The 19697-nt window shown below is 40.5% G+C and overlaps 1 protein-coding gene across 2 annotated transcripts in view; it reads left to right on the forward strand.

The window, feature by feature from the left end:
• The first annotated feature begins 265 nt into the window (after window positions 1-265).
• CAPRIN1 (cell cycle associated protein 1) overlaps window positions 266-19697 on the forward strand; it is a 33872-nt gene continuing 14440 nt past the window's right edge. Inside the window, exons 1-9 of one of the 2 annotated variants that reach the window (XM_086747900.1) lie at window positions 266-442; window positions 831-1021; window positions 10357-10419; window positions 12347-12433; window positions 14453-14691; window positions 14802-14884; window positions 16878-17015; window positions 18371-18423; window positions 18510-18596. In XM_086747900.1, the coding sequence (XP_086604026.1) occupies window positions 833-1021; window positions 10357-10419; window positions 12347-12433; window positions 14453-14691; window positions 14802-14884; window positions 16878-17015; window positions 18371-18423; window positions 18510-18596 (939 nt within the window). In that variant the 5' untranslated portion in view covers window positions 266-442; window positions 831-832. Of the gene's footprint in view, window positions 443-720; window positions 1022-10356; window positions 10420-12346; window positions 12434-14452; window positions 14692-14801; window positions 14885-16877; window positions 17016-18370; window positions 18424-18509; window positions 18597-19697 lie in introns of those variants that run through there. The other variant, XM_086747902.1, reaches the window with a different exon arrangement.

Raw genomic sequence — 19697 nt, forward strand, 5'->3', positions numbered from 1 at the left:
GTACCCGCCGTGACCGGACTCACCGCCATGGCGGCGGGCGGGGCCCTGGCCCGGCTGCCCGCCCGCCTATTGTGTCTGGCGCTTAGGCGCCCGCCGCGCGCCTGAAAGACCCGACGAGAGACGGCGCCGCCGTTGGGAAGCGCCTCCTCCGCCTGGGCAAGACGGGCGGCGCAGCGCAAAGCGGGCGGGCTCAGGCGTTCTCCACGGGCACTCGCGAGCGGTCAGGACCCCGCGCCGCTCGCTCCCGGGCCGCCTTTGCCTTACGCGCTGGCGTGCGCGCCCTCGCTCTCTCTCTCAGTAGCGCGGTGCGGAGGTAGCAGGAGCGGCGCGGGCGGCGGGGCCGGAGTCGGCTGAGGCGGCCATTCCTAGAGCCAGAGCGCAGCGCACTGAGTCCCTCTCCCCCCTCCCCCCCCCGCCCTCTCCCGGGCCAGTCACGCAGACGGTGAGGAGGGTGGCGAGGCCCTCCGGTCACCGGCGGGGTTGGCGGGGAGGGGGAGAAGGGCCGACCCCGGGGAAATGACCGTTGGTTCGGTGAAGCGGCGCGCGGCTGCCCGGTCACATGATCGCCGCCGGGGCGGGGGGGGGAGAAGGGCGAGGAGAGTGTGAGAGAGAGAGAGAACGCGCGCGCCCCCCCCCCCCCCCCCCGGCAGGTGCGGCTCGCGCGTGCGCGCGCCCCTGGGCGTGGGGAAGCGGCCGTGCGTGTGCGCGCGCGCGCGCCCGCCCGCCCGCCCTCCCGCGTGTCCCCTCCGGCGGCCCGTTCCCCCGTAACGCGCCCTCGCTCTCTCCTCTCTCTCTCTCTCTCTCTCTCCTCTCTCTCTCTCCACGCACAGAGATGCCCTCGGCTACCAACAGCACTATGGCGAGCAGCAGCGGGAAAGCGGGCCCGGGCGGTGAAACTGCCCCGGCAGCGGCGGCCGCCCCGCAGGCATCGGGCGGCAGCATCACTTCGGTGCAAACCGAGGCCATGAAGCAGATCCTGGGAGTGATCGACAAAAAGCTGCGCAACCTGGAGAAGAAAAAGGTGCTCTCCTGTCCTCCCCGCCCCCCGTCTCGGCCCCGAGGGTGGGCTCCGCGCCCCTCGGTCGCCCACCCCCCTCACCCCGGGAGGCCCCCCCCCGCTTTCTGGCCAGCCTTGCCCCGCGGCGTCGGGCCGGCTGAAGGGACGTTGAACCGTCCCATCGTATTTTTTCCTTCCTCTTCCTTGTGCCCGGGCCAGGCGGGGGCCGGTCCCCCTCAGCCGTGCCCTCCTGCTCCCCGGCCGAGGGAGCCTGCGGCCTGCGCGGGTTGTTCCCGGCGTCGCCCCCAGGGGCCGCCCGCTGGAAGGTTCCAGAAGGGCGAACGCCTCTCTCCTGGCCTTTCCCCTTCCCCTTTCGGGGGTCCCCCAGCCCCTTCTTTCGGTCGCCCTCCCCCGCGGCCCTGTGTCGCCCCCCGGAGCCAGCCGGATGCGTCCGTGTGTCCCGTGTCCGCCCCCCTCTCCCCGAGGCAGCGGCCGGAGGGGTGGCTGCGCCCCCCTGCAGCCCCGCGGGCCGCGGCCCCCTCCTCGCTCCCGGCGAGACCCCCTCGGCGGCGCGGCTCCCCCCCCCTCCCTCTTCCGCCTTTTGTTTCCCCTCGGCGAGGCCTTGCCCGGCCCCGCTCTCGGCTCGCCGCGGGGAACGGCCCCCGATTTCTCTCCTTTCTCCCCCACAACCCAGTTGCGGGAGCTCTCCCCCTTCCCACCCCGGAGAGGGGAGATGCGGGGAGAGACTGCGGCGCGCCGGGCTCCCCTCGGAGCCCGTGCACATGGAAGCGGGGAGCTAACATGGCGGCGGCGGAGGCAGCCTCAGCCTCTCCAACGGAACTGCATTGTGCGAGCAGCCTGCACAAAGCCGGGGGCCGCCGGCCACCCCACCCAGCGATTTTTTTTTCATCTCTCGTTTTTCATCGCCCTAAGCTCACCCCTTTGGGAGTCTTAGGTCAGCTGGAAGCGGCCTTTAAGGAGTTATTTTTAGAAAGAGCAGCAGCTACTAAATCCGTGGTCCTTGGACGGTTCGAGTTGTGACAGAAGAGAAAAAGGGTGTCGTGGTTGCTTACGGTTTATGTGGCACCTACTCAGTGCTCGGTGTTGCTAGATTAAATGAGCCTCGGAGGGCTTTCCATCCTACAGAGCGTGAGGTGTCTGTCAGGAAAGTACTAACACACATGTAGCCTAAAGACTTGCTTCAAAACACTGTATTACTAAGCTAAAATTAGGGAATACTAAAAAATAATTTGATGTCTGTGTTGAAGCCCTAAATCTGTTCTTGGTCTTAAAAGTCAACAGGCACAATTAATTTTTTTTTAACTAGCATTTTATCTCCTAGTAGTCTAGACTGGTATTCTGCGTTTGTAGAATGTGCAGGTATTAGCAGTAATTTAATCTGTACGGGTGAGTTGCAAATGAAACAAGCTGTGCTTTACCTGCAAATATGCGTGCAGTGGAGTTTCCCACTTAAAAAACGGGCGTGGGATTTTCCTGGTTTTTAAAAATTAAACAACAAAAAGCAGCAAGCCAGGAGCTTTTCGATACATTTTCTTGATCCTTGTCTGAATGCTGTCGTCTATAGAAAGGACAAGATGTCTGTCTTAAACTTGTCGTTAATACATCTGGATGTATGAGCACACAAGAACGCTGGTCCTCAACTGGAGAAAGAGTGAGATCTTTCTGTACATGCCTCGTTATTTGAATACAATGAAGTGGTTTGAAGTTGTTGTTATATCTAACGTGTACAAAAAGCCTCTAAAATATTTTTCCATGATGTTCAAAATATGTATTAAAAAACCTAAAATTAGCAGGTGAACATTCTTCTGATCTATCCTGTACTTTGAAGTAATAAAAAGGGTAAGCACACTCTTACTGGTGTGCAGGTCAGCTTTTCTTCCTAGTACGGTTTTTATTTACCTTTTAAAATAAATAATTTACACCTAATTTACACTTGGCTTAACCATTCTGTTCTGTTTGAATTCACTTTTGGTCAACTTTCATAGAATCTTAAGTTTAGAAGGATCTATGGGAGTATATTATTCTGGCAGAAGAGAGTGAAAATTGGTGATGCTGGTCTCATGAAGGCCTTAGGCTTTTGGATGATTTTTTGCGTATCTGTGGCTACTGTCACTACTTTTTATAACTGCGGTGTCATAGCAAGAGAATAGGGGGGATGAAGTGCCTTTTTTTTTCCTCAAAATGGCTTCAGTTGAAAGAAGTTGCATTAAAATTACTTAGAGCATCCCTTTTTGGGGTACTCGGTGCTAGGCAGTGCGGGCTCAAAAAAGAAAAGGTGAAGGCTGTGTCTTGAAAAGGAAAAGCTATACACTGATGAATTAAAAGATTTCACTAAGTCTTAATGGGCCGAAGAAGTTCTGAAACTTACTGAAGTAGGATGCTCATGTAAACATTATAGAAGTCAAGAGATAGGTTGTTCTTAGTGTATTAAAGCAGAATTACTAATTTGCAAGCTTGAGCCTCTCCCTTGATGGGGGAATTGACAGTTCCTTAGTAAATCAACATTCTTTAATGCAGAGCATTATGTGCTTAGGGTCCTGAAAACAAAGCTTATTGTACACATGGGCATCAGTATTTTTATTTTATTACTTGATAGGTTTACTTTAGTATGCAAATTCATTAATTTTCCTTTATTTTGAATCTTTTGATGAGAATCTATATATATATTTTTTTTTTATCGCCTAGAAAGTGAAATCATACTGGATACTGCACAGGCAGGAGTGGGTGAAAAATCCAGTAAATTTCACTGAAAACTTCTGCTCAGTTTAACATTTAATCCTTTCTTTGTCAGCAGCTGATAGTTAAGGCCACTGAGTATGATTCTGAGAGCATAGTATTTGAGAATGATCACAAAAATATGCTTGACTTAGATACATGCTTTTGAAAGGTGAAAAATATTTTTTTTTCTGTAAGAGGTTTAAATGGTATGTGCAACTTTTAGTTTAGGAAAAGTCCCTTTATGAAGAAATTACAAATTTTGAAGTAAATTATTAAGTGTCACATTTCCTTCTAAACTCTGAGGATAAAGTTATGTGACCATCAAAATACAGTACATAAATTAAAATTGTAACATTTATAACTTAGTTCTATGCTATTTTGAATGTTTCTGTATAAATTAGAAATGCTAGATTATTAGTTATACTTTCTCTTTCTAAAAGTAACCTCATTATTTGAAAGAATGAGCATTGCTTGTGGTAAAATGGCCTAGGATAAACTGAATTGCAGTTCATAAATGTGTGTGAAAACATGGGCTGAAAATGTCTGTGTTCTCTTCATCTCTTTATATTTGGAAATGATAGGATTGCTCTTTTCTTCCTCTGTTCTTAGATGACTAGGTATTTGTGTGTACATGGGAGAGGCTAATTGAGGGGGTATTTTCTCTACAAGACCTTCAGACGTGAAACTTGAGCATATGTTGACAAGCTTAATTAATTTAAAAGTTGCATGAACTACTCTGGGTTTTTCTTTGGCATCTGAGGTTAGAATCCTGCTAGCTCTCCAGGTTCCGTAGGAGAAGATACTTGAGCAAGATCTGCCTTTTCTTCTTCTCCCAGCCCCTTTTGCCTTTTGTTTTTTAGAGGGAAAAACATTTCCAAATTAAGCCTATTTAGTATGGGTCGAACTTGTGTCTTGATACAGCGATGAATGAAAAAAAACCAAAAGTTGTTTTTGCTTTCAACTTGTGTAATATAGCATGAGTTACATAAAAACAGTTTTTAAAACCAAGTGTTCTGTCAGAGGGACGAAAATCTCTAATTTTCTAACACGCGGTTTGTGGTATGGGCAGGTGATGACAAAGATTATTCTTGAGCAACTGTAAATAGGAAGTAAGCATGTTAGCTTAAACTACTTCACATGACTTGAGCTTGGTGTATACAGTGTAAATGATGGCATCTTTTAGCTGTAGCTAGTAACTGAAGATGCTGTTGCTTTATTGACTTGTCTCTGAATTTCACAATAAATGTTGACGGAGTTGAAAAATGAATACTTAAAAGGTACCTCTGTCATTATTCCACAAGAGTTTTTGCTGGAACAGTAGATGGTTATTTCTAGTTGATCTTGACTCGGTTCAATAAAATGTTGGGTTTCCCATAGGAAACAGTTAGAAACCTATAGCAAAAGCTGAGATCAGTTTCTGTTCTCGTAGGCACAGGTGATGATAGCAGGGAAGCGCCACGCTTTAAGTTGCCCATCAGCAGCAGCACTCTTAAGTGCTTTTGCACCATTATTTGGGCCACTTGGATGTTCAAGGCTTGTGAGTGTCTCTGTGGAGGCTCTCCTTCTGAAACTTGGTTTCAAATTTGTCTTTGGAGATTAAATGTGATTTCGAAACCAAGAAGTTGTAAAATTTGTTTGAAACTGTGTATTGAAAGCTCGAATACTTTTTTGAAACCGGTTTTGATAGTGATTTTGAATAACCAAGCTTCGTCTCTTAAAAACCAAGCAGGTTTATCTGGGAAATTATTTGGTGTTTGGTACTATCTGGCTCCAGCTTGCTCTGTTTTAAGTGTTTTATGTAGCACACGGATTATTTCTCGTAGCGAGTTCTGATGAGCCTTACAAGCTGTGAGAGATCTTCTAGTTATTTAAATTTTTTGGATGATGCTTTTCCTTTTATTTTGGGAGAAAAAGATACAGAGAGTGTGTTAGGAGAGCTCAGATTGTGTTACAGATCCCTGTTTGTCTTCTAGAGTTCACTTGCTGTTGTGAAAGTAACAGATTTTGAACGTAAATGATGTGTAGAGCAAAATCTGTCCCTTGCAGTGCGGTCAACTTACCTGTAGATTCATGGTGTTTCTGTAGGAAATACTGAATAGCGATTTGGAAAGAGAACATAAATATGCAGCCACCAAAACTTTTGGGAGTTTCACTCATCTGTGGCTTACCTTAGTTCAGGTTACTGAAGAAACAGTTTTTGTTCTCGGTAGTCTACTCATTTGAGTTGAAAAGGTTTACATTTCAAAGATTGCACGTATCAATCAGTTCTGCATTTCTTTGGGAAGGAGTGTGTCCCACTCCTAGCCATTTTTGTGTCTCTGTCGGTATACGTGTGTGGTTGGATCAGGCTCCTGACCCAGCTGTCAGTCTGGCCATGTGGCTGTCCTTGTTGGTGTGTGGGAAGGGTCAAGAACGTGTGAGGAGCAGGAGAACACTCCTTTTCTGATAAGCTGATCATGAGACAGTGGTCTCAGAATTGGTAATGTCTTTGTCACTCACTTAAAAACTAATACAGCATGTAGATTTTTCCCAAACTCAAACTTACCAGACTTTTGGGAAAAAAATCACAAGAATGTTTACAACTGTTTCTTTAAAAAATAAATTCAATTTGAACAGAAGAGCTGCAAGTGTTTTGTGTTCTGGAACATTGATGTTAATGCTTCATTATGTCTTTGTGGTTGTAACTCAGGACTGAAACAGCTTCTTGGGACTTGCATGTAATAGAAAGTACCCAGACAATGGATATGAGAGCTGTGGGGTTTTTCGAGAGCTTCTGAACTTCCATGTTTCATTAAACTAATACAGTTTGTCTTTTACCCTTTTGATTTTTTTTTTTTTTCTGTGTATTTTTCTCGGGGAATGGGAAGACTGATTTTTTTTTTTTTTTTTTTTTTGTAGTTTCTGGGCAGTCTTTGGGGAGAAGTTGAAGTGATGAGCGTGGAGATGATGGTGGAGGGCAAATAAATTACAATGTAAAGCAGATTAATAAACTTCTGATTTGTAGCTTGGCATTTCTTTTGCTTCAGTGGGAAGTGTATAAGGCAGCTGTCTAAAATTGTGGATTATCTTCATTGCTTAATGCTGCTAAAAAAAAATACATGCAGTTTTTTGAGATATCTCAGAAAACAGGGTTGTAATAGTCCCCTCTGTCTTTTCTTTGCTTATAGTGAAGTGTGCATTACAAAATGTTTACTTCAGCTGGTTGAAGAGCCTACCTTCTCCCCTTAAACCTTGCAGCTTGTCACGCACACTTGTGCTGCTGTAGCTGGTATAAACCATTCCATTGACATTATCTGGTTAAATATAGTGCCTTCTTCCTGCTCCTGGCCCCCTTTTTAAGGGTTATTTTTAATCAGATCATTCCAGCAATCTAGTTTATAGCATGGCACTGTAAATGACTGTAACAGCACAGCTGAGTGGACAGGCATTTTTTAAACGAATATTGTTTTTGAAGCCCCATTTTTTTTTTTTTTTTCCACTTCAGGATGACATTTTTGAGGCATTTCAGAGAAGGTAATGAGAAGTTATGTGTGAGGAGAAGGTATCTGTTACCCTAATAAAGTAACTCAATTTCGGATTCCTGTTAAAGTAAAATCTAGGGTGTACTTGAGCAATGAAAGCCACCACCTTCCCCCTGCACCCTGCCGCTAGCCTATATGTAGTGCTTTTCTCCTATGAACTCCAAAATACTTCAGGTATCAGTGGAAAAAGAGCTGAAGCACAGTGGCTAGCCATCTGCGGAACTGGGGTCTGCTGACTCATGAGCTGTTTAGTAGGCAATTTATGTGCTCACTTTGCCACTTGATTTTTAAAATTTTTTTTATTTTTCCCCCCCTGCTAGTTTAGCTTTTATACTTCAAGATGTATATCTGTGAGGAGTGAGGATGAAGTTGTGTAAGGGAGGTAAAATTAAGAAAATCTTTACTTCTTGCAAGCACTGCAGTAGGTTGCTAGGCAGGAATTTTACTGCAGTTATTTTACAGCACTAATGCCGCTCTTAGATTGCTCTTAGTTGACAGTACAGATTAAAAAGAAAGCATTTTGCTTCCTTAATATGTTTGCGTAATGCAGCATTTGGATCTTAGAGTGTCTTTGGGATGATAAAAAGTGCTTACTTGGCGTTTGAAATCTTTTTGATAACATATAACTGAGAACACATTTACTTGTCCTCTGCATTGCAGCTGAAAGGGCTTTCCTTACTTTGCTTTTACCCGATACAAATGTTTTTAAGGAAGAAAAAGTGAAGCAACTTTTCTTCTATTCGTAAGGATTAGAAATAGGCATATTACCCTTTGGGTTTTAGGTGATAAATTGCTAAATAAAAATGAACAATGCATTTACATTAGACCTAAGAATATTTGACCATTTAAGAAAAACTCAAGCACTGTTTGAGTATGTTATTGCAGTATGCTTAATCTGAAGATCCCAACCACGCTGAAGTAAGGGTGCATGGAAAAACTATGCAGAAACAAATCCAGGGTTTTTTTGCAGTATTTTTATCTATTCCCTCCCTTACGCCCTTAGCCACCAAAATGGATTCTATGAATGTTTTGCAGCATAACTTTGCAATATATGTTTTCTTCAACAAAGTTGATTTAAGTAGTGTTCTCCTAGAATTTGATGTCCTATCCTGTTAGGTTTACTGTTATTATTGTTTGTGGATTTGTGTTGGAAACTAGATCACAGAAATTGTTGGGGTTTTTTTAGTGCATTTTTGTAGGCGCTGTTTAAACTGGCTGGTATTAGTCTATTTGCTGTGCAGCCTCACAAACAACTGCGTTAGTGTGACAAAGGGAATTGTAATCTGCAGCATGGGAGTAAGTGGCTTGAACAAGCAGGAACTTTTTAAAATTTCTTTGTCTGCAAAGTCAGTTTGTTGTAGGATTTAAGTTACCTTAAGCAGTGGAGACTTCAGTTATCCTGGCTGGCTTTCCACTGGGGCATTGCAGTGTTTGAGCTCTTTACTCTCCCTTTTGATTTCACAGCTCGGTTACGATCTCTTAATAATGAAAAATACTTCTGTAGTTGTCCAACTGTGTCATTGTCTATTCTAAAACTATTATGTAGAAGAGAAAATGGCATTATTTCCTGTTGTGGTAGATGTCCAATATGCTGAATGCTCTTCTAAGCTATTTTTTTTTTTTTTTTAATACATGTTAGCAATTGTGGCTGCTGCTTTGGACAGCTATTACCCTGTTTGTGTCTGTCCCCAGCATTAAATTCTCAGTTGTGTGTTTTTGGAGCCGAGGAAGTTCTTTGACTTTGCCTAGGCCGTTACTGGCTCTGATACAGTGAAAGATGAAGTAGTTAAGTGTTAAGTCTAACCTGTAGGATTTCCAAAGAGATAAACTTTGTGCTAGGTGACGTCAAAAGAACCAAATCTCTAGGAGTGGGTATGTGTTTCAGTAAGTGATGCTGGGCATCAAATACTTTGTAAGAGGAGCTTTCTTATTAAACTCTTTCACAGACTTTGATCTTTCCAAAAGGTCTGAAATTGAGCATAGAAGGTGAATTAGCTAGAAAAAAATCAGTAAAATATTTTAATTGAGAAGTCCTGAAACAAAAATAGTAAAAAAACCAAAGCCCAACAGCAACAACTGTCACTCTGGCAAATATAAACTTTGGAAACAACGTTTTCATCAGGGTTTTAATTCTTTTACATTCAAAATGAAGTGTTTCTGTTTGCTTTCCTTTTCCTATTGTTATGCTAGGTTGAGAAGGTAACAGTTAAGGATTCATTTTAATGGCTTTCTTTTAATAAGACCAAGGCAAATTTCATAAAAAATACAGTTGTATGTGATGGTGCAGAACTTGCAAAAACTTAGAGCTTAATAGGTATGTTAATTCTTACAGACTTTGCTTCCTTTCTAAGAACCTTTCTACTTAGCCTGTAGGATTTTTTTTTTTTTTGTCACTTGGACATGTATAACTTTGACCTGCTTTTGACTAATGTCAGTGTTTTCCATGGTTTTGTATTTAAGCAAATTAGAGAACTGATCCTGCTGAAAATTAACCTAATGGTTCCTTTTTCAGTTTCTACCCATGAAAAAGAAATCAATGCTCTTGAACAAAAATATTTTAGAGCTATTAATATGAGTTGTGTTGGTGGGCATTCTTGCACAAAGGATTAGAAACTCTTTCAAATTATTTAAAACTATCTCAGCTGATGCAGGTACAAAGAGTTACAGTTCTGAATCTTAATAGCTTTGACAGGGGTTTTTTGCAGTTGTGTTTTTAGTATTGTAGTGATACAGTGGTAATAAGCTCTGACTCAGAACTGAGTTCAGCTCTCTATTGTTTGGACTGAAGGAAAAGTGCGTGGAGAGTGCTCTCCCCATAGAAGGAATGTGTATTTCCTCAGAAATTAAGACTAGTCATGAAGATGGGTTGTGATAGCCAAATAAACAAGGTTAAGATATTTGTCTCTTGGGGAAGTATTTACATTTTTTAACCCAGAAGACAAGTTTTCTCAGGTACTATTTGTACATGATACATGCTTGTGTAATGCATTTCTGTCTCTTTTTACTATAATATTACAGTACCTAATTTTGTTAGCACAAGTAGGAGAAAGCAGTAACTTGATTTTGGCTCCTCATAGTAGTGTTTTTCTTTCTTTTCAGAGCAAGCTTGATGATTACCAGGAACGAATGAACAAGGGAGAACGTCTGAATCAAGATCAACTGGTAAAAAGAAATACTAACCGGATCTCTGTTAAATTGTTTTGTGGTCTTGGTGGGGACGGAAGGGATGAATTTCATTTCTGCTTTCCCCTTGTTAAAAGCTAGATTCTTCTGAGCTCTGACTTGGCCTCAGTTTTTATTACCTGGAACATCTCGATTTTTCCATTAGAAATGGAAAGAATAGGTAGAGGAATGAGACTTAATGCTTTGCACTTGTTAAGGTTAGGTTGTAAATAAGCTGTGGTGAAAATTTGCATACGTTATAACCTAGGACTGTTGAGAGAGCTAAATGATACCTTTGAGGTTCTCTGGACATCATCCTTTTCTTCGCAGAAAATGTACCCAGGGAGAACTTAAGGAGCTTAGTCATTTAGTGGTAGCTTATAAATATTTTGCAGTCTCATTGGAGACGTAACTTCGACCAAGCTCTGAAGGGCTCTCAAAACAACCTACGTCCATGTGTGTATCACGGCTATCAGTGCAGCAGATGTGGCACTCTAGATAAGTGGGATTTACAGGACGTACGCTGCTCCTCTCCTTGTTGGGGCTGTTTCTTAAAGTAGGTTATTACAGAGCTTGACTCAACAGCAGTTCTCCAGTTGTAATAAATATAAAGCAAGTATCAAATTAAATTCAGTTGTATGATGCAAACATGCATATTGATACTTAAAGAGATTACCAGATGCTCAGTAATCAACAATATTTTGTTGAGGATTTTTAACATTGAAAAGAGTGAAGGGAAAAAAACCCTATACCCTGCAACTATTGCAGCTGTTCACAATTAAAAGAATTAGCTGCTTCTCTTGGTCCATGTGATCTTTTCATCTGTCTAGGCTTTGCTTTGGTGCTTATGTGCCAGCTGAAAACTGAAATATGACTGATGTGTATATTTTTAATTTTTAATGGCATATTGTGAAAATAAACCATGCAAAATTTTCTGTTTGCGTAGGGAGGATAACTGAAATTTCATATTGAGGAGGGAAGCTCATGAATTAAGTTTTATGAAGGACACAGCCTGACTACCACACTTCAAAAAGATAAAATCTTTTTTGGTTGGAGAAATACTGAAAGTATTTGTTATTTTTCACTTATGTGTTCTGCTTTTACAAATCAGCTAAGAGTGGTGAATTTTGTAAATCACCTGACATATATGTGTAATATGTTGTGTATACATGTGAGTTTCTTAGCTGTATTATAAATTGAAATGCTTAAGGAGGAAAAATAACAGAGTTCGTGTTCATTGCTTTCCAAAGTAGGACCTTACCTTTTCTTTGGCTCAATTGTTCTTACCAAGAACATATCTATTATTAATTTTGTCACAGTAGGAGTGTGTCTCAGCTGTTTTGATGTGGTTTTTTTTTCTGAGTTGACTCCATCGTTTTCAGCACTGCAAAGTGGGTTAAGGAGTTGGGATTGCTTTGATCCAAATCAGAATATTAGATTTAAGAAAATAGCAAATAATACGGATTTCTGGAGAAGGGAACATTATGCTCTATATAGCGTTTTGATTTTGATTCTGACACAAGATAACAGTGTATTAATTCTCAAATCTTCATCTCTTGAGCAGTTTTCAGTTGCCGGATTACTCTTCTCCCCTATTTCCCATGCCTGCTGGTTAGTTTTTGTCAGAAATTGGCTAAAGCAAAACGTTAAACTAGTATGTCATGAATGTAAGCATACATATACCTATGCTTTAGCATATTTATCTAAGAAACCAGAAGCCCTAAAGACATACACAAGCCTTTTCCATATTTTGGGCAATGAAAATAGAAATTTGACTTAACATTGTTGCAGTCCCGTTAGGGACTCACTTAGGAACTCCCATTAGTCTCACTTAGGAACTAAAAATGTGGGAATTTGTTGTAAGTGTGCATTTTGTTCTATTTGTGATAGTTTACTTTTGTGTTTTCTTGTTTGTTTTTTTTTTAAGGATGCAGTGTCAAAATACCAAGAAGTGACAAATAATCTGGAATTTGCTAAAGAACTGCAGAGGAGTTTTATGGCTCTGAGCCAAGACGTAAGTAAAGAGCAAGTGGTGCAGTGTGGACTGTCAGCTGCAATACCAAGCACTTGGGCTTTAGACTGGCTTTCACTAGTACTAGCTGCAGTAGTCGCCTCAACTTGTGGAGATGAAATGCTCATGATTTCTTGTACGTTTGACTGTTTTCTTTTACTCTGTACTAGTTTGTGTCATGTTTTCTGAAGACTATTTCTAAAAGTTTTTTTCTGATGGACTACATAAATGTATAGGAACAAAAATAACGTAGTTTTCTGACAAAAATCTAACTGTTGAAAACAGTGATTGCAAAAGAGGCTTGTCATGCAATATTATAGGCAGCCACTTACTGCCAATAGTAACATTTTATTAAAAGAAAACAGAGATTTCACAAGCGTGCTTTGCTCTTTCACAAGTGGCTGAGGGTTTTTGTTTCTTTATATTACCATAGGCTATCAAGTCTCAGCCACTGAAAGCATTGCAGTTCCTTTTCCAAGATTCTTGCCGTCCGATTAATTGCAAATAGTCAGCAACTGCAGTATGGGACAAGATTTGTATTATTTTCATAAAGGATAAGTTAACTGAATACTAGTGAAAATGAGTAATCTTTTGGGTTAGTGTTTTATCAAGGATGTAAAATAACAGTGTAATCAAGAATAAGTTCTAAACCTCTTAATAAACAATTACATGAACACCTTTGCTTTATTTCTTTGTGCCAAGAGCTGCAAACAAAAAGACATGCTTTAGACTTCTGCAGTATCATTGCAAGGAAGAATTAATTCTGGGGCACGCTGCAAGCTTAACCCACTCTACAGGACTTGAAGATTCTAAATGCAGTGATGCAGTTAATGAGTTACAAAAAGAGCAGCAACATTGGTAGAATTGATTGTGTAGTTGACGTTAGTGCAGTAGACTGGTCTAACAAGTGTATTTTATTTGTGAACAGACTGTGATAATTTGAAGGGCATCAGCAGCATCCTCACATTATAAACTGCTTTCCGCATTTGATGCGATTGTAAATTTGTAGGCATCTGAGCCAAGCTGTTTCTTTGCTTTTCCTGCATTAGGGTTCTGTCTGTGTTTATGGAATGTTAGTATTCTTCTGACAGGTTTGTCCTGAAATATTTCTCTGGTCAGCTGACCACTAAAAGAAGCAAGTGAATCCAGGAGTAATAAACTGGTGCTCTGCTTTCAAACTTGGTTATGGTTTTTCCTGGTTGGAGTTAGTTCTAATACAGTTGATTTTAAGATAAGTCTTTAATTTTAAAAAAGAAGTTTAGATGCTTCAGAGGGAGAAAGTTACTGTCACGAGTTACATTTTTTGTAAAAGAACATTAAAGCTTTGTATAGTTACAGAGTGAGCAAGCTGAATTTTGGATGCTAGATGGTTGGATTAAGAATAAGAATGGAAGAGATGTTCTGTAGGTTCAGACTAGTGACCAGTATTAGGACAGCAGTTGTAGAAGGTACTATGTAGAGTACAAGGCTGATGATTGTCTGTGATCCTCAAACTGCGAATGTTAAGAGAGTAGATGCATTCCTGTTCCCGTTAGTGTCTGTCTGTGGACCTCGTGTCCAAGAGCTTGTTTCAGTCCTTTTTGAACTTGCTGATACTGGCTATTTCCCCAGCTTCTCACAGCTAAACGTGCCCTGAGTTCCCTCCCATGGTGTATAAGAGACGAGTACTTTTGTTAATCTGTTTTACGCTTATCTCCAATAGTTTCAGTGAATGTGCCCTCCTATCATGGGATGCGATGAATAACCATTCTGTTAATGTTGTCTGCTGGCCTCTGTGGCATTTATGAAAAATCTGGATCACCCTTACTCGTCCAAGACTGCTCTGCTCATAAGGCAACTGCTCTGTCGCTTTAATGATTTGAGTAGCCCTTCCCTGTACCTCTTCTAATTGCTGTAATTCTAATTGTCCTCCTTGAGTTATGGAAGCCAGAAGTTGTAATCTGTGTCGTCGTGTCCCCCCGCCCCGAGTTCGCTACAGAATCCAATTTTAAGCAATTTTAAATTTCTTTTCATTTTAAACAGATCCAGAAAACAATAAAAAAGACAGCTCGCAGGGAGCAACTGATGAGAGAAGAAGCTGAGCAGAAGCGTTTAAAGACTGTACTAGAGCTCCAGTTCATTTTGGACAAGTTGGGGGATGATGAAGTCCGCAATGACTTGAAACAGGGATCCAATGGAGTACCAGTACTGACAGAGGAGGAACTGACGATGCTGGATGAGTTTTACAAGCTAGTTTACCCTGAACGAGACATGAGCATGAGGTAGGCTTACAGTAAAGTACTTTCCTTGTCAGTCAGTTAATGATACATTTGTACTGTAGTAAGTAAAGGCTTGGTAAGAAATTAACTCTTATTAATTATATTTTTTTAAGGTTGAATGAGCAGTATGAGCAAGCATCTGTTCACCTGTGGGACTTACTGGAAGGGAAGGAAAAAACAGTTTGTGGAACAACCTGTAAGTATAATTTATCTGTTAAGAGATAGCGCACTGTATTTGTGCTTGAACTAAAATACAGTGCCTTGATAAAAGAGAACTTTGGCAGTTATCTTTGAGTTCTTTGAGTAGCTACTTTATTTTGGACCTTAGCTGGACTGTAACAGAATAACTGAAGAGTGAGCTTACGGTGTGGTGTATCTTTTTTTTTTTTTTTTTTGTACTGATGCAGCGTTACTCACTATTTAAGCTTAGTCTGTTCCTGCTGTTTCAGCACTATTCTGCTGCTGATGGTGCTTAGTAGCAATTTTTTGTTTTCTGAAAGTGTGTGTGAGAACAAGGAGCTTTGTTAATAATATGACCTAACGTAATAAACTGGCATGACCTTATTTAGTGTGGTGTTTTGCTCCCCCTCATCTCCTGCAAAAAGCATTCTGGTTTTGCCCTGCTTTCATTGGTTAACTCTCTAAATCAGAGTGTGATCATGCAGATGGGTTGCTTTTTTGCAGAAATGTAGAATTTTCAGAAATACATACCTTCTGACATTAGACCTAAAGAAAATAGCGCTGCTTGGCAGTTATCTGTTTCTTGTATCATGGGCAATTTTTAGTCTGTTAATGGGAAATCAATAGGAACGTTTTAGGGAATAGTATCCTTTTTTGTAGGTAAAATGGCTAACAACTTCACCTTTAAAAAAAGAATTCAATTATCCTTATGTTAGAGTAATGTTGAGCTGTTGAAAGAGTATTTTGTTATATTCATAGAAAGTGAAATGATAGTATTGCAGTTGTTATCTAACCTGTTTTATTGAGGAACGATACACAGGAGATTGTAAGACACTGTGGCCTTAATGAGATTTTCCTTGTTTGTGGCAGAATAGGAAACTTCAAATTGTTTATGTTATTTAAATGAAATTTTTGTGAGGAGGTACTTGATTTGCTTTTTTTTTTTTTTTTTTTTTTTTTTAATTCATATTTCTTTTGCAAGAACTCAAGTTTGAAATGGTTGTGATGTTAGGTCTTTGAGAGCCCAAAGATGTCTACCGTGTCTTTTTTTGAAGAGATGGAGGAAGGAGAAGGTATGGGGATAGTTTTCAGAAGAGAGCTGGTGCACACTCAGAGACCTAGTCATTCTCTTCCTGGAGCAAGTCAGGCTGGGTATTTTATCTGGATCTCAGGATGAACTTTTAGAGAAGTCATGGTCAGCCATTGCTTGATTGCTTTGTCTTATAATAGGGATGAATGTTAATGTGTTTCTGTGCGCTTCTCTGTGTCTATATTGAGTCATGCAGTGGTCATCACTTGCCAGACGTGCATTGTGAATCTTCCATTTTGAGTCTGGTTTTTGGTTTTTGTTGGCCTAGACTGTCGGTAATGCTGCCTTGCCAATGCGGCTGACTTGTTTTGGTTTAAGACACCGCAGCGTTCATCTGAGGCACTGAGTGCAAGCTTGTGCTTGTTTTGCTTGCAAAGGCTGTTCTGAGCCGCTTCACCTCAGGGGAAAAACCTTCATGAAGGTGGTACTTGTGGGAAATTTGTACTGACAGTTGTTTTCTATGAAATTGACTTACAGTAAGGTTTTTTAATTAGGAAATTACAAATAAAATCAGTTACGGTTGAAACATCAGAGAGTTCCTAGAACTTTCCAAACTGAAAAATAAGCAACTAGAGGGTTTTTTTTTTTTTTGAATAGCAGGAATGAAAATATGGTAATTAAGTTAATAAACTTTACCTCATTTTGAAGTATTTGAGAAATCTTCTGAAGGCGATTGTATATTCTTTAAGATTCTCCTTGCCCTTGAGTTTTTCCTGAATGGAAGTGGATTACTTATTGATTTATTTAATATGACCTAGTAAGACAGAAGTAATTCTGTAACAGTAGTGTCCATGGACAAGCTTGGGGCAGCAGCATCTTCCAGCAAAAGGGAAATAAAATGTATGTGGAATCTTTGGGAAGGAAGGAAGGGTTGATTAGGGTTGAGCTACCGTTAATCTTTTAACTTCCATTTTCCTAGATAAAGCATTGAAGGAGATCGTTGAACGTATTCTTCAAACTAGTTACTTCGATAGCACCCATAACCATCAGAACGGATTATGTGAGGAAGAAGAGGCAGCACCCGCACCTACAGTAGAAGACACTGTAGCAGAAGCTGGTAAGAATATGAAGATGCTTTGTGACTAGCTTTTCATTTGTGTTGTACTGTCTTGTCTCTTTGGATTCATCAGAATTATTAAATTGCAAGTGCGGTTTGAAGCACAAAAAGCACCTGTCTCTGAATTGTCTGGGTGTGCTGGTGTTTTGAATAGACATTTCTTGATAATCAGCTATACATCTAGCCAGGCAATGTATATGGGGGCAGTCAGCCATTCATTCAGCCCTGCTCTGAGCCATGAGGAAAGGTGATCAGAGCCGTGTTCCAGAAGAGTTCTGCAAGGCTGACGCTTGCCAGCAACTTCTTTGGAGGGACCATAATCCTTTCTAATGCTCACATTGCAAATGTCTTCGGTCACATGCAAGGAAAGGCTTACTGTTCTAACTGTGGAGTCAGCCAAGTGAAGGAACCAAGTCATTTAGTAGTACTTGGTTTTGAACACATCTCCCAGCATTTATCAGTCCAATATGTCACTTACTGAATAAGAACCCAGGCTAACAAAGAAATTATTTAGAAGTAGGTTTATGCAAACAAAAATTATCTTTTTCCTATTTTATTTTCCTGTAGAACTTCTCATTATGATTTTTAAACAAAATCTTGTTTGTCTGTAGTATTAAAATGATAAAAGATTAAAGTTCTGTTTGCCTGAAGCTTTTCCATTTTGCAGTGGTTCCCACTGGTTTGATCCTTTGTTAGAGCGGAAGAGTTTTTGAAGCAAAGAATATACTTACATACTTGAGAAACTCAAGAATATAGTATCAAACTTTAAGAAAAAAGTTCATTACTTCTTTTTCCTTTTGAATATGTTGTGGAGAAATTCGAAATTTGGTATAACTGAACATAACTCTTCATAGCAAGAATTTAATGTGAATTTTTTATTCAGAATTCTGAGGATCTTTGTTATGTCTAGTTTTCTGTTAATGTCCTGGTGTTTTTGTTTTCTTCATTCTGAGGCACAAGTTTCTTCTTTATCTACTTTGTAATATTAAATTTGTTTCTGATCTTAGCAGATAGTTAACTGTACAAGTCAGCAATATTGAGGCTCTAATTTCAGATCTAGTCAAAATCCCATCCCCTTAAAGATCTGTGACAAAGTGACTCCTTCCTTAATGTACAGGGAGCTTCTAATACTGGGTGTTAAAGTCACTCAGGAGTAAATGAGTGTCCATTCATTCTTGTATCTGCCTGTATATCCGTGTACTAATAGTCCAGAACACTTCTTAGATGTCTTTTATAAATGCATCAGAGTTCTTCAAAATTCCAGTTTCATTGGGAGGGATTTTTGCATGTAACTTTCTATCTTCTAGGTCTGTAACGTGGGATGTTTTCACATAAATGGTGTATTTTTCTTACAGAACCTGATCCAGCAGAAGAATTTACTGAACCAACTGAAGTTGAATCAACTGAGGTATTAATCACTGGAAAGATTGTCATTTTGTGTAGCTTTAATGCCACTTACTTTTACTTTCATACCCTTTCTTATTTTTATTTTAGTATGTAAACAGACAATTCATGGCAGAGACTCAGTTCAGCAGTAGTGAGAAGGAACAGGTAGATGAGTGGACAGTTGAAACGGTTGAGGTAAGATCTTGTGTACTGCAGGTAAAATTGCAACCCCTGTTTCCGCTGACTCGCAACTCATGATAGGTTTCAGTATTGCACCCCTTCTCCCCCTGTATATAAAATTACCTATATTTAAGTAGGCTTGGGCTCACTAGTCATTCTTCAATTACGTATTTAGCTCAGGAGTACCTAAAATAAAAACTGCAGAGTCTGGCTAAGCTTGTGGAGAACTTGCTTTTGTTCGATAGTGGCTTGCTTGGGGAAAATGGAACTTAAATATCTTAGGCTTAAAAAGAATTAAAAGATTTTTTTTTTTTTTTAAGATAACTTTGTTGCAAATGTAGAACTTCAGTTCATCTACACAGCTGCTGGCAGCATGGCATAGCTGTGTGTTTTGTTGAGCAGTTCCATGGATAGAGAGCTGAAAATTACTGTCTCAACTGATAGCTACTCCAGATCGCATGTGCATATAATTTGATGTTAAAATATGCCTGCCTGTGCATCTCTGCTTTCAAGAGCTGTAGTTCTTCAAGTGTTTAACTTGCTTCTACTTTGCAGTTGAGTGATTGTTCACTTTTGATGTTTAGTAGTTTACTCTAGACTTAACTACATGTACAAGTCTGTTTTATTATACTAGAATTTGTGTTCGTGTACTGGAAAGGACAAGTCACATGGAGTAATTAGAATGTTTGGTGTATTGGAACTTGAGTTGTATCCATCAGGAATAGGTATAATGAGCGTCTTTCAGGTGCTGGAGCATTAATTTTTGATTCACTTTAGCCTTCTGTAGCAGCAAATTAGAGATGGTCAGTTCTTCATGCTCTCTTCCTTAGTGCCTTCAGACTCTTAGATGTAGAGTGGAGTAAGTGTTCCTCATTTCTTTGAGTGGGGAAACGGAGAGAAGGCATTTTGATGCAACTATCTAATCTGACTGATTTTTACATTCAGTCTGGTTGAAATTTGTATCTTAATGGTGTTGAAGACCACTAAGACGTTTAATAATACTTTGGATGTGAAGCTTCTGTAATTAACTAGGCAACTTTGCTATGTACACGAGTGATTACAGTAGTATCTTGTCGTAGTATTCCATTCCTTTACTTAAAAAAACCCTAAAATATC

The sequence above is a fragment of the Chlamydotis macqueenii genome, chromosome 5 (genome assembly GCF_036417535.1).
Source record: "Chlamydotis macqueenii isolate bChlMac1 chromosome 5, bChlMac1.mat, whole genome shotgun sequence".
NCBI lineage: Eukaryota > Metazoa > Chordata > Aves > Otidiformes > Otididae > Chlamydotis > Chlamydotis macqueenii.